The 13,173-nt window shown below is 45.0% G+C and overlaps 1 protein-coding gene across 1 annotated transcript; it reads right to left on the reverse strand.

Annotated features, from left to right (window-relative positions):
* Positions 1 to 7,364: 7,364 nt before the first annotated feature.
* LOC125522268 (GDSL esterase/lipase At5g45910) lies at positions 7,365 to 9,171 on the reverse strand. The gene is made up of 4 exons (XM_048687343.2): positions 8,861 to 9,171; positions 8,498 to 8,707; positions 7,890 to 8,312; positions 7,365 to 7,803 (listed from the first exon to the last, which is right to left on the reverse strand). The coding sequence occupies exons 1-4, from the start codon at positions 9,096 to 9,098 to the stop codon at positions 7,589 to 7,591; spliced, it is 1,086 nt and encodes a 361-aa protein (XP_048543300.2). The 5' UTR covers positions 9,099 to 9,171; the 3' UTR covers positions 7,365 to 7,588.
* Positions 9,172 to 13,173: the final 4,002 nt, after the last annotated feature.

Consider the following 13,173-nt stretch of genomic DNA (forward strand, 5'->3'; position numbering starts at 1 on the left):
TCTTCAGGGTGAAAACGTAGATCCTAACCTTGGTGGTTGGATCCGGTGACGGCGACGCTTGAGTGTCACTTCCTTCATGAAGGCGTTGTTGTTGAAGAACTCCATCGTCTGTATGGTGTGGATATGATCATTGTTGTAGTTTGCCGATCATGGATCTTATCACTTTGGACTTTTTTTTATTTCCCCCGCCTACGCATAGCTTTGGTCTAATATGACTTTGCTGTTGCTGGCGTGTTTGTGTGTGTGTTGATGTTGGCTATGTGCATCCTAACTATGCAGAGGCCAGGTGTGCCCTCTTAGGGTATGTATTCGCTTGATGCTTTTTTTTGAGCCAATAAAATCCATCTTTTGTCGAAAAGATCACGGTCACCATGAGCACATCACATGCATGCATGCATCCAGATCATACAGTCCAACGACCTGACCCGACCAAACCATTGACCCTCCTCTTCTGTTTGCGTTTAAAACGTTGTTTTCTTGCTGTTTTGGATAACAAAGGAAAGGACAACGCCCTTAAGCAAGTCTATCACCCTCAAACCCGACCCAAGTAGTCACTAGGTTTGTTTAAGTAGCTACAACGTATTACTTCCTTTGTTTCTAAATATTTGTCTTTTCAGAAATTTTAATAAGTGATTATATACGAAACAAAATGAGTGAATTTATACTCTAAAACATGTCTATATATATCCGTATATGATAGTCCATTTAAAATCTCTAAAAAGACAAATACTTAGGAACGAAGGGAGTAGTATACATTTCAAATTTTCAACAATAATAAGTAACCTAGCTATGGAAACATCAGTAGGTTGCGTTCGTTGACCAACCTTTCAAAACCTTTTCCCTTGGGTCCACCCAAGGCATGTGAAGGGACGAGTACTTAATCACTCCTGTAGAGGGTGGGGAGGCATTCAGAGGGATCAGAACGGATCGGCGGCGGCGGTGTTGTGTTGTGCTCCATCCGTTCCTAAATATACAGGCTAAATATAAGTTTTTCTGGAGGTTTCACTTTGGACCACATACGGATGTTGTAGATGCACTTTAGGGTATATAGATTCACTCATTTTGCTTGCTCCGTATGTCATCTATAGTAGAATTTCTGTAACGACTTATATTTAGAAATAGAGGAAGTATCTAGCTATCATCTTCTCCTACCTCTCGCCCAATTTCTCTCTGTAATCCACATAGCCACTGAATTCCTCCTTGATTAAGAGATTAGTGGAAGGCAGCTATCAGAGCAACCTCGAAAAAAGCAGTGTACGGACAGGAGAAAAAAAGAGCGCTGGGAGCAGGTTGGTCGCTGATGCACGGGAAAGGCAAACTTTGAAGCTTGGTCTCGTTGGTGGTACTAATACGACTCAGCACTCAAGTACTGGCAGGGTCGTTTGAATCCAGTGCCATGGTACAAACTGCAAAGTCCATTTGTGCTTTTACGACTGATCGAGGACATCATCTCAATACCTCATCATGCATCGATCGTCCATTCCGGGGAAGCGGTCAAGCAAATGATCGGCCAGTCGATCAGATCAGATTAGAAAAAGAGGAACACAAGGACGATAGAGGCACAGTGCACACCGTTGGGATCTCATGATATGATACTCCTACGCGTCGTACGATTGCGTCTAGCGTATAGTAGAATTACATCATCTGCATCAGTGGTACTCTTTTGACGGTGATCTAATGGGCGAGGTGGGCAAATTAAAAGAGAACGTGTTCAATTTTTCACTTGTACGTAGTACCATAGCAACTTCTGTTGTGCACTCGTGGTGTGGAGCAAAGGTTGCTTTTAAAAAAATAAGACCAACTCGGATTAGACTAGCCCGTAGACATATTTTTATAGAGGACTTTGCTAACTTTCACACAGTCGGAAGTTAAGCAACAGATCCGCACAATTCTCCTCTTCTCTAATTTGCATGCACTAATGGCCAACTGACCGGTAGTTTTTTTTTTTGAGCCAACCGTTAGTTAGTAATAGATTCGAACGAAGATGCATCATGCGGCAGGAGCAACATTGACATGCATGCATATAACAACAAAATTTACGATTAGTTCCTATCTGATCGCTATCTTCACACGCTCGCTTTCCACTGATTTTTTTTCCTTTTCTCAAAAACCGTGGTAAATCACTAGTGGTTTTTTCTGGTTTTTCACCGCATAAGATTCCTTTCAAATTCAAACTTTAAAATGTTTTGTAGCTTAAATCGTAGCTCCGATTGAAAAATTGTTTTTACATAAAAAATTCAGCTCGACGAGATCTTCGAAATTAGATCCCATGTTGATATGTTCTGGCGACTTTTTTTGGGTCAAAAATTATCATGCCTCTCCTACGCAAGTTATCATATTGTTTACACAAAAATTATCTAGGCATCAAAAATGGTTCCTACAATTTTCTCCAAATATGCACAAGCATGCATACACTAAAGGACAAAAAAAATAATGTCGTCCAAAATTCAAAATATTTTATGGACCGTTAGCGACATATCCGCACGATTAGTTCCTATCTGATCGCTATCTTCACACGCTCGCTTTCCACTGATTTTTTTTCCTTTTCTCAAAAACCGTGGTAAATCACTAGTGGTTTTTTCTGGTTTTTCACCGCATAATATAAAAAATTCAGCTCGACGAGATCTTCGAAATTAGATCCCATGTTGATATGTTCTGGCGACTTTTTTTGGGTCAAAAATTATCATGCCTCTCCTACGCAAGTTATCATATTGTTTACACAAAAATTATCTAGGCATCAAAAATGGTTCCTACAATTTTCTCCAAATATGCACAAGCATGCATACACTAAAGGACAAAAAAAATAATGTCGTCCAAAATTCAAAATATTTTATGGACCGTTAGCGACATATCCGCACGATTAGTTCCTATCTGATCGCTATCTTCACACGCTCGCTTTCCACTGATTTTTTTTCCTTTTCTCAAAAACCGTGGTAAATCACTAGTGGTTTTTTCTGGTTTTTCACCGCATAATATAAAAAATTCAGCTCGACGAGATCTTCGAAATTAGATCCCATGTTGATATGTTCTGGCGACTATTTTTGGGTCAAAAATTATCATGCCTCTCCTACGCAAGTTATGATATTGTTTACACAAAAATTATCTAGGCATCAAAAATGGCTCCTACAATTTTCTCCTCATATGCACAAGCATGCATACACTAAAGGACAAAAAAAATAATGTCGTCCAAAATTCAAAATATTTTATGGACCGTTAGCGACATATCCGCACGATTAGTTCCTATCTGATCGCTATCTTCACACGCTCGCTTTCCACTGATTTTTTTTCCTTTTCTCAAAAACCGTGGTAAATCACTAGTGGTTTTTTCTGGTTTTTCACCGCATAATATGAAAATAAAATAAAAGTGCTTGAAAGAGGATTCAAACCTAGGTCTATGCAATACCTATTGAGCCTAATAACCAACTAAGCCACCTTTTGTTGTTGTCTATTGTAGGTAAACAATGTTATTTGAACCTTTCTTATTTCTGCCATATCAGGGAAAAAAAGTTTGGCTTGGTAACTTTGGCATGACCAGCGTGATAATTAGGGTATGAGCAACATGATAAGGCTGATAACTGCAGTACGAGAAGGTTAAGGCATGAGGAAGTATGGTAATTTAACACATAAATTACCGATGAAAATGTTTAAAAAACTTTTTTCCCTTGGATGAAAGATACCATGGTGTTTAAAACGTAAGATATTAGTTATCAAATCTGTGATGTATACATTATCATGCTTTTTACATGGAAATTACTGGCCGTATATTTTTCAACAATAAAAATTCAGGTCAAAAATTATAATGGCGTTTGTATGTGAGTTATCAGCTTAGTATGTGTCTATTAACAAGCTATTTACATATAAATTACCGGGGTCCCCCCCCCCCCACCCCTCGCCACAGTCGCCACATTTACCAAAGTCGGGTACATAAATTATCAAGTCTGCGATGTGTGAGTTATCATGTTATTTGCAGAAGAGTTATCGTGCACTAGTAGAAAAAGGGTCAAACGTGAAGCACATTAGTGCCGATTTGATTTTGGTCCGGTACTAATGGTACCATTAGTGCCGGTTCGAACGGATTTGCATTAATGCCGGTTCGTGTTGAACCTTTAGTACCGGTTCGTGACACGAACCGGTACTAAATGGGTGGTGGCAGGCTGGCATCAGGCCGGGGCCCCACGATCACCTTTAGTACCGGTTCGTGGCACGAACTGGTACTAAAGGGGTCTGACCTATAGTAGCGGTTTGTGACACAAACCGGCACTATAGGGCAATTTTCAAACTCTACCCCCCCCCCCCCCGTGTGTCGCCATTTCAGTTCTGAAAAAATCAAAAGAAAATGATAAAAACTTCAAAAAATAAAATCCTTCGAGAGGTAGTTATATTACTACATCTACTAGTTAGGAAAATTTGAAAACTACAATTTGGACATGTTTTGCAAAAAGTGTAGGGAAAATGTAAAACGGTTATAACTTTTGCATACGATGTCGGAAAAAAATGTATAATATATCAAAAAATTCAGCACGAAAATCCGCACCCAATGGAAACGGCCTATGGCCTGTTTGGAATTTTTTAGAATACTCAAATTCCAAAAGGAAAAAAATATATGGTCAAATTTTAGTTTTTTTAAAAAAAATTGGTTAAATCTGGTCAAACTACTTATTCAAGAAGTATTAATGTTACTACATAATTATTCAAGAATATTAGTGTTAATAAATAATTATTTCAATTTTTTGAATTTTGGTCAAATCTGTGGTCAAACTATGGTCAAACTTATTCAAGAAATATTAGCGTTACTAAATAATTACTGTTTTTTAGAATAATAGTTTCAAACTCAAACGGTGAAATGTGTGAGTTCATGCTCAAGCTAAACTCCTGAGGGTTAATAGGATTGACATCTTACTATTGTCAGGAAAACAACTAGTGTAGACTCAGAAACGAAGGAGAATAGAACCCGAAAGTTAAGCGTGCTCGGGTTAGAGTAGTGAGAGGGATGGGTGACCGGTCGGGAAGTTAGATGATTTGGAATGAGTGATCCACATTTGAGCAGTTAAGAGAGGTGATTAGAGACTAAATCATCAAATAATTCAGAAAAAATAAAAATAAAAAAAATCAAATTTTTTTTCCAAAATTTCAAAAAAAATTCAAAAAAAAACCTTTAGTACCGGTTGGTGTTACCGGTTGGTAACACCAACCGGTACTAAAGGTCCCCCATACCAGGGCGCGAGCTCACGCCACGTGGTGGCACTTTAGCGCCGGTTCGTGCCGAACCGGTACTAAAGGGGGGGCCTTTAGTGCCCACCCTTTAGTGCCGGTTATGGAACCGGCACTAAAGGCCCTTACGAACCGGCGCTAAAACTCCGTTTTCTACTAGTGGTGGTATGATTCAACAACTCCTTCCACCCTACCCCCGCCGATAAAGTTATCAGCATTGGGTACATAATTTATCATTTCTACGATGTGTGACTTACCATGTTATTTGCATAGAAGTTACCGTGGTATGTTTCAGTGACTCTCCCCCCAACCCCAACCCCACCGACAAAGTTACCAGGACTGGGTACATAATTTAATGTCTATGATGTGTGAGTTATCATATTATTGCATAGAAGTTATCGTGGTATGTTTCAACGACTCCCCCACTCCGGCCCCTCCGACAAAGTTACCAGGACTGGTACATAATTTATCATGTTTACGATGTGTGAGTTATCATGTTATTTGCATAGAAGTTACCATCATACGTTTCAACGACACCCCCACCCCGACCCCTTCGACAAAGTTATCAGGTCTACCATGTATGAGTTATCATGTTATTTGCACAGAAGTTACCATGGCGTGTTTCAGCGACTTGCCCCACCCCCATCCTCACCGACCAAGTTATCAGGACCGGGGTACATAAGTTATCAGGTCCGCCATGTTTGAATTATCATGTTATTTGCACAGAAGTGACCATGGCATGTTTCAGCGACTTGCCCCACCCCCACCCTCGCCGACCAAGTTATCGGGACCGGGGTACATAAGTTATCAGGTCCGGCATGTTTGAGTTATCATGTTATTTGCACAGAAGTTACCGTGGTATGTTTCAACAACTCCCCCACCCTCACCCTCGCCGACAAAGTTTTTAGGACCGGGGTACATAAGTTATCAGGTCTATGAAATTTGAGTTACCATGTTATTCACACGAAAGTTACGGAGGATATTTCATCACCACACCCCCCCCCCCCCGGTCGGTAAAGTTAGCAGGAACGGGGTACCTAAGCGTGGAAAAAATCGAACACTAAATTAACTCGTTTTTATGCATACGTAGTAGAGGAGACATGTTAAATAGCCCATTTACTTTCTTTTGTTCAAGAAAGGGATCGTAGGTCAGGTGGTAGGCTAGTTGAGTTGGCTCACTAGTGGTGCAAGGATTGAATCCTCTCTTGTTTACACCAATTTTTGCATGAAAAACTCTCGAACGAAAAAAGATCTGGAAAGGGGAAAAATGGATTGGGTGGAGAGCAAGAAAATCGGATCCGGAGAAGGAAAAAATGGATCGGGACTGTGGTGCTCGGGAGGCTTTCGCGGGATCGTTCGATGCGCATCCGACAGCAATCGAAACGTGCGTGCCTATCGCTAACGAATAGTCGGCAGGAATTTTTTTGTCAAAAAAAAGCTACGATGGTATTTGTACATAAGCTATCAAGTTTGTGGTACATATAATTATCAATCTCATTAAAAAAATTTATCGAGATATGACAAACAAGAAGACCGTCGTTCGAATTCTATAGGAGTGAAACATTTATTTCTGTAGAGACAAATGGAGTACAAAACACGTTACATCGGCCCTTTAAAAAACATGGAGCAAATGGTTTTGTCTCCTCATCAAAGGCGTTGTGGTCTTTTTTTCTCGCTCTCATTTACTAAGATAGAAATACAAAATAACCTGCAAAAGAAACACAGCAAGTAGTCGGCTTAGCTGGTAATGAGTCGTGGCCACAACCAACAGGTTGTGTCGTCGAATCCTAGGCGGTGGCACTACTTTTTTGAAGCTCTTTTTACACGACAGATATGTGCCTGGCGCTAACCAACAGTCGGCAGGAAAATAGCTTTTCCGTTTTATAGAAGAAAACTTTACGAGTACCAAATGCTCAAGCCGAGACTCGAATCCTGGTCGGAGCTATGCCCAGTTCTCAGCACAGGTTGCTTTTGGCCATGTCTCTTTCAAGCAAAGAAAATGGTCAGCTCAGGTGTTGAAATGTTATTATCATCGATCGTCAAGTTCCTGCTACCGATTCGCGGCTTCGATCGGTGAGGCAATTTTGCTGCTTTTTTTTTGGTTTGGCGCCAATGATTAGTTTTGGTCCTGCTGGTTGTGTACGCACTGGATCTTGAACGAATGCTCCAACCACACCTTCCAACACCTCAAAATTCAATCCAACACATAAATAACCGCCAAGCGCAAACTACACGAGAATTAATCAAATCGATGCTTATTCTCGCAACACTTCTTCTTCTTCCCTGCTAAAAATAATAGTAATCCATTCCCTCCCCAGCTTCGAGGAAGGAAAGGAAGCAACCAAACGACAGGCTAGCCGGAGCTCGCTCGCTCGCTCTAGGAGAGGATGGCCGGGTGGCAGTAGGGCCCGTTGACCCAGCCGTCGGCGATCTTCTTGTAGGCCGCCTCCGTCAGGTGGATCCCGTCCCAGCTCAGCGACGACGACGGGTTGCCGCACGCCGACGCGCCGGACATGCCACACCTGGCGCCGTTCTGGTAGTTGTACTTGCCGCCGCCCGCGCCGCAGCACGCCCTCAGGTTCGTGCTGAACCCTGTACAAGCAAACAAACACTCAGCTCGCCGGAGCCGGAGAAGACGGAGGAGTAGGAGGATCAGTGAGAGACAGCGGCGTACGTACCGTAGGAGGCGGGGCTCTTGACCATGTCGAAGACGTGGGAGTAGAAGTCGGCGTACATGATCTTGGCGTAGGGGTACTTGCCCTGCAGGCTGGTCACCTTGCTCTGGAGCAGCGAGTTGTGGCGGGCCGACAGCGCGTTGAACCGCTTCAGGCAGCCGTACTGGTCGTAGTCGCCGGCGTTGGAGGTCTGGTACAGCGTGAGGTAGATGGGGAAGCAGCCGACGGGGAGCACCCCGGGGATGACGATGTACATGGCGCCCAGCCCGATGAGCTTCTCGGCGCCGGCGCCGATGGCGTCCACGATGGTGGGGCTCTGCCCGGCCGCCTGCTCCGGCGTGTACCCGCCGAAGAGCTGCGCGTTGTAGTCGTTACCGCCCAGCTCGCCCAGCACGAACAGGGACTTGGACAGGTACGTCTTGCACGCTGTAGCACGTACGTACGTGGAGTTAGTTAATGGCGCGCGTGATCATGCATGGGGCGGGGTGGGGGCGGGCAGGCAGCCATTTTGTTTTTCTCTCTGGCCTTGGCCTGGACCAGGCGGCGTTAATGGCGGTGGCGGTAGAGTGGAGGAGGTAGGAGGGGGGTTAATGGCGTTGTTTGTTACGTACATGAGCCGCAGACGGAGGGGAGGAGGTTCTGGAACCACTGGATCTGGGTGTCGAGGGGCCCGTTGTTCCAGATCTTGTCGCCGACGCCGAGCGACTGGAAGAAGCTGGAGCCCATGGTGGTGGCGCCGATGATGGCCATGTTGGCGCCCTTCTTGAAGTCCGCGCGGCCCTGCTTCGACGGCTTCAGCAGCGGCAGCCCGAACTTCTCAGCTGCACGCACACGCCAAAGCAGAGAGCACGTCAGCTCACCTGCCGTCCTCGAACTCGATGCAGACTGCATGCTCTGTTTTCCTCGTTTTGGAGGGAAAATGCATGCATGGCGGGTTCAAATCAAAACCGGCGGCGAAGAGGGAGCGTGCGTACCGAGGAAGTCGACGACGAGGCGGCCGTCAGAGCAGCGGCAGGTGGCGCGGCCGAAGAAGGTCTCGCCGTAGGGGGGCTGGGTGAGGGTGAGGCCGGCGGGGGGCCCGTTGACGCAGAGGTTGCCGGTGTCGGACATGGAGTCGCCGAAGCTGTAGATGGCGTTGAACTTCTGGCCGGACACGGCCAAGAGGCACCCCGAGGCCACCACAAGCGCCACGAGCAGCGAAGAGGACGCCATTGTTGGCTAGCTCGGAGCTCTGGGAGTGAGAGTCGATCGCTCGGTGGATGGATGGATGGGTTGATGAAGGAAATGGCGATGGCTCGGAGGCTTATATAGACGGAGCCGGTGGTCCGGTGGCACGTAGCTGTTGTTGCGCCATTAGCCCACCTCGCGTCAATCAATCTTCACTTCACCGAGCTTAACTAACTAGTACCACTACTCACTAAACTAAACTAACCTAGTGTTTTGTCACTGGGTTGTTGTGCATGCATGAACTCTTTCTTTCTCGACCCTTTCCTCCCTGGTTCCCTTTCATCCTCGTGTTCTAATGTTCAATCATGTCAGTACATCAGATCTTTATCTTCCCCTGCTTTTATCCGGTCACCACTTTTTAGCTAGGCGCGCTAGGCTACATATCTTTCTATGCAGTGGAAACTAGTAGAAAGCACGTAGATTGCATTATTTCGTTTGCTGGCAAATACGTCAATATGTTCTTTACCACGCGTTTGCTATTTCTCAGATACCTGGAAAATTCGGGTGTGTTAGTTGATTTTCAAACGGGCCCGAGGATGGGGGCAACACGATGAGCGCCAACGAGGAGCGTCAACCCCGGTGAGGCCCAGCTAGATTGCTCACCGGAGACGGAGAAGACCGTGCAAGCGGCAGCGAGCTGCGGAATTAGGCGGTCCTTATCACAAAGCACACACACAAGGACACCCACACACTAACGCCAATTGCACTAAATTTTTGTGAACACCACGATTAGAACCTGGTCAGATGAACTGATGTCCCTGCTCCTTTGTGACACCACCATATCACGTACAGCCGTACAGGTCCCCCCCACCCCCCACCCCCGGTGTGGTACTTTTAGAGCGCAGATCTTCTGACATCAGCTAGATGACTCTTGGTAGTGTTTGACATGTGGGCCCGCATGTCAGTCAAGCCACTGTTAAGTTTTTTTCGCAGGGACTCGATTAAGCCACTGTTAAGTTATCTCACTTAAGTTTTGAACTCATTATCTGACTTAAGTTAGGGCATATCAATTGGTAGTTTTGTGATGAGTAGAGGTTTATTAGTTCCTTCTTCCTTGAGATCAGGGAAGCTAATTCGCTGTCAGAAATAACACCGGCTGGTTGGCCTAGCTTTCCCGCGATTAATTTGCATGTGACATTCCAGGAAAGCAGGGACATGAAAGCGAGGCCTGCGTATTTCTTATCTTGATTCTCTTATTGTCCGATCTATAATGTGATGAGAATAAAAGCAAAGTGACCAATTATATGCAGTATGGCCATGGGCGTATGATACTACCACAGTAGAGTCGGCGGGTTGGACTGTAGGGGTATGGCCTCGGGAGTATAACTAATACTACAAACCACCTAATCATTTTCTCGACAAACCCACGATGACTGCAAATTATTCTCGAATCAAGCTTGATTATCAACGTACTAGCACGCAGCAAAGGAGATAATGCAATCTAATTAAGTAGGTAGGTGCGTATTTACAGGCAGGCTCCCAGCACTGATGAGCTCTACTGTACTACTACCTGCTTTCTTGATGCCACTGCATGGAAAGCCACTGGTCTCTCTCATATAATGGTGCCATGGACGAAAGCCATGGACACGCTGCATATAATACAACCACTAAAAAAACTGAACACCATCGAGTGCATGATCTCACAAGGAAAAGAGAAAGGGAGGCCTGATTAGGTAATCGATTCCATCAACCAAGCAGCTCGCTAGGCAGCACCATCATGATCATCACGTACATACACATGCTGCATGATTCCACAGCCCCCGTAATTGGCAGCCAGCCCTTTGTTTGAATCCGTCGCCAAAAAGCTCTGCTTCTTCAGAAACAGAAACCTACAACGACCAGCCGACCGCGTCGGCTAGCTAGCGGCCAGCCAGCCAGCTGAAGAGCACCGGTGGTTATGCTGCAGTTGTGTCAACCGGACGCCACCATCGTTCGTTGCTTTCGCCCTCCGATCCTCCTTTCCCGGCTCGGGAAGCTATCAGCAGCAGCCCAGCAGGTCAAACACCATTGTCAGCAACAGCAGCGGCACGCAGATGCAATGATCCATGTGTGGTTACACTAATACGGACACCAACTTTATAAAAAGCGGGGATACTATATCTGCTCCCTATATGCATGGCTTTATAGGTCAGAGGAAATATTCGTCTTCCCTTCGCCTGTGTTTGTTACGTATTAGCGTAGCGGTAGTTGCATTTGCATGCATGCATGTGTCGTACTAAATGTAAGTCTTTATGGAGACTTTAATCCAGACTATATATGAATATATAGACATAGTTTAGAGTGTAAATCCCCTCACTTTGCTTCGTGTGTAGTCTATATTGAAATCTCTGAAAAGAATTGTATTTAGGAACGAAGGGAGTAGTACTGACTTGAATGTCTTTTGATTTCCCGCGAGAAAAATCCTTGAATATCTCCACTGAAAAGTGAAGACTATACTTAACGTAGGGAGGAGAGATAAGATATGCAGCGGGCGCGCAACAACTCCATTACCGGAGGGCATGCATACGCATGCAAGCATGGATGCGGGTGCAACGGCTGGTGTTTGCCGGCCGGGGTGGATGGCGTGTCAATTCTCGAGCTAACTTTTTCCCTAAGAAAATAAATAAAAAATATCGAACTAACTTGGCACTGGGAATGCATGGGCCATGCATGTGCCAAGTGGTGTGGGTCCAAGGGGAAAAGGTTGACAGTGTGGTCAACGAACGTAACCAACTGATGGTTTGCTATTGCTAGAAGGTTCATTATCGTTGCCGAAACATATGTATGGTTACCAACTAATTAAACTCTCTAGCGGCTACTTGATTTGGGCTTGTGGGCGTTGGAGTTTCTTGACCACCGGAAAAAAATGGAGATTAACTCTTAATTTAGCTCTCAACTAAGAGTTCAACTCTTAACTAAATTACTCACAGATTGGATCGACCAACCCTGCATGTGCCCATGATGCTGTACCTTGTTATCCAAAACAACCGGAAAACAACGTTTTAAACGTCAGAGATAAAACACCGATGACCGGCGACGGTCCGGTCAGGTCGTTGGAGTGTTTGATCTTGATCAGACGCCGGCGCATGCATGTGCTTCGTTGTGACCGTGCTTTGACTAATGCGTCAGCCTCGGTGACATGTACATTTGCAGAGAGGGCGAGAGCTGCCGTGCATTGCATGATCACATGCATCGTCGGTAGCCAAGGCCGGTGATCAACATCAAGCCAGTTAAACAAGATTATCTGGTCATGATGAGCCGAGACCAGCTGCAGACCGACGTCAAGCCAGGCAACGACATCTCTTGACAGCTTCGATTCCTTGCTCATATTTTTCTCTTCTATGGCTTCCATCACTTGTATGCATCATGAGCAGCTGGCCTGGCTACTAGTATCCTCTGTCTGATTATCCAATTAATTAACAAACCTAATCAGTTGTTTAGACAAGTGCCATTAGCTTAACTAACCAGCCGGTCCTCCTACCTGCCAAACAAAACCATCTAATTCCATTTTTTCCGAAAAAAAACCATTTAATTCCATGCCGCATCAGAAAAATAATTCCAGCCATGAACTTGAGCTGCTTGCTATTGCTAGCAGCTAGCTCCAGGACAAGAGGAACAGGTACGTACCACAAACACTCACTGTAGCAGCTACTCCCTCTGTCTCATAATATAAGAACATTTTTGATACTACACTAGTGTAAAAAACGATCTTATATTATGGGATAGAGGGAGTAGTACTTATAGTTAGGTAGCAGCATCGGCGGCGGGCAAGAACCATTTCTTCTTACTTTCCTTGTACAGGCGCTCCGGTACGTTTCTGAATAATTAGCGTGGACTAGCGGAGAGCGGCAATGGCCGTCGTTATCGGCGGCATGCATGCATATGCTGGCTGATACTGTGTCTTGCAAGCGAACACACACCAACGAGTATAACTTCCATGACAACAACTCTTATCTCTCTCCTAACGCCCGTGGCATTAGGTCCGAGCCGTGACAGAGAAGCAACATGAAACTTTTAGGAAAAGAGGGAAAATATATATTGAAATTTCTTCAACTGTCAGAACTTTAGTTTATGCGGTGCC

The sequence above is a fragment of the Triticum urartu genome, chromosome 7A (genome assembly GCF_056163025.1).
Source record: "Triticum urartu cultivar PI428250 chromosome 7A, HENAU_Tu73, whole genome shotgun sequence".
Taxonomy (NCBI): Eukaryota; Viridiplantae; Streptophyta; class Magnoliopsida; order Poales; family Poaceae; genus Triticum; species Triticum urartu.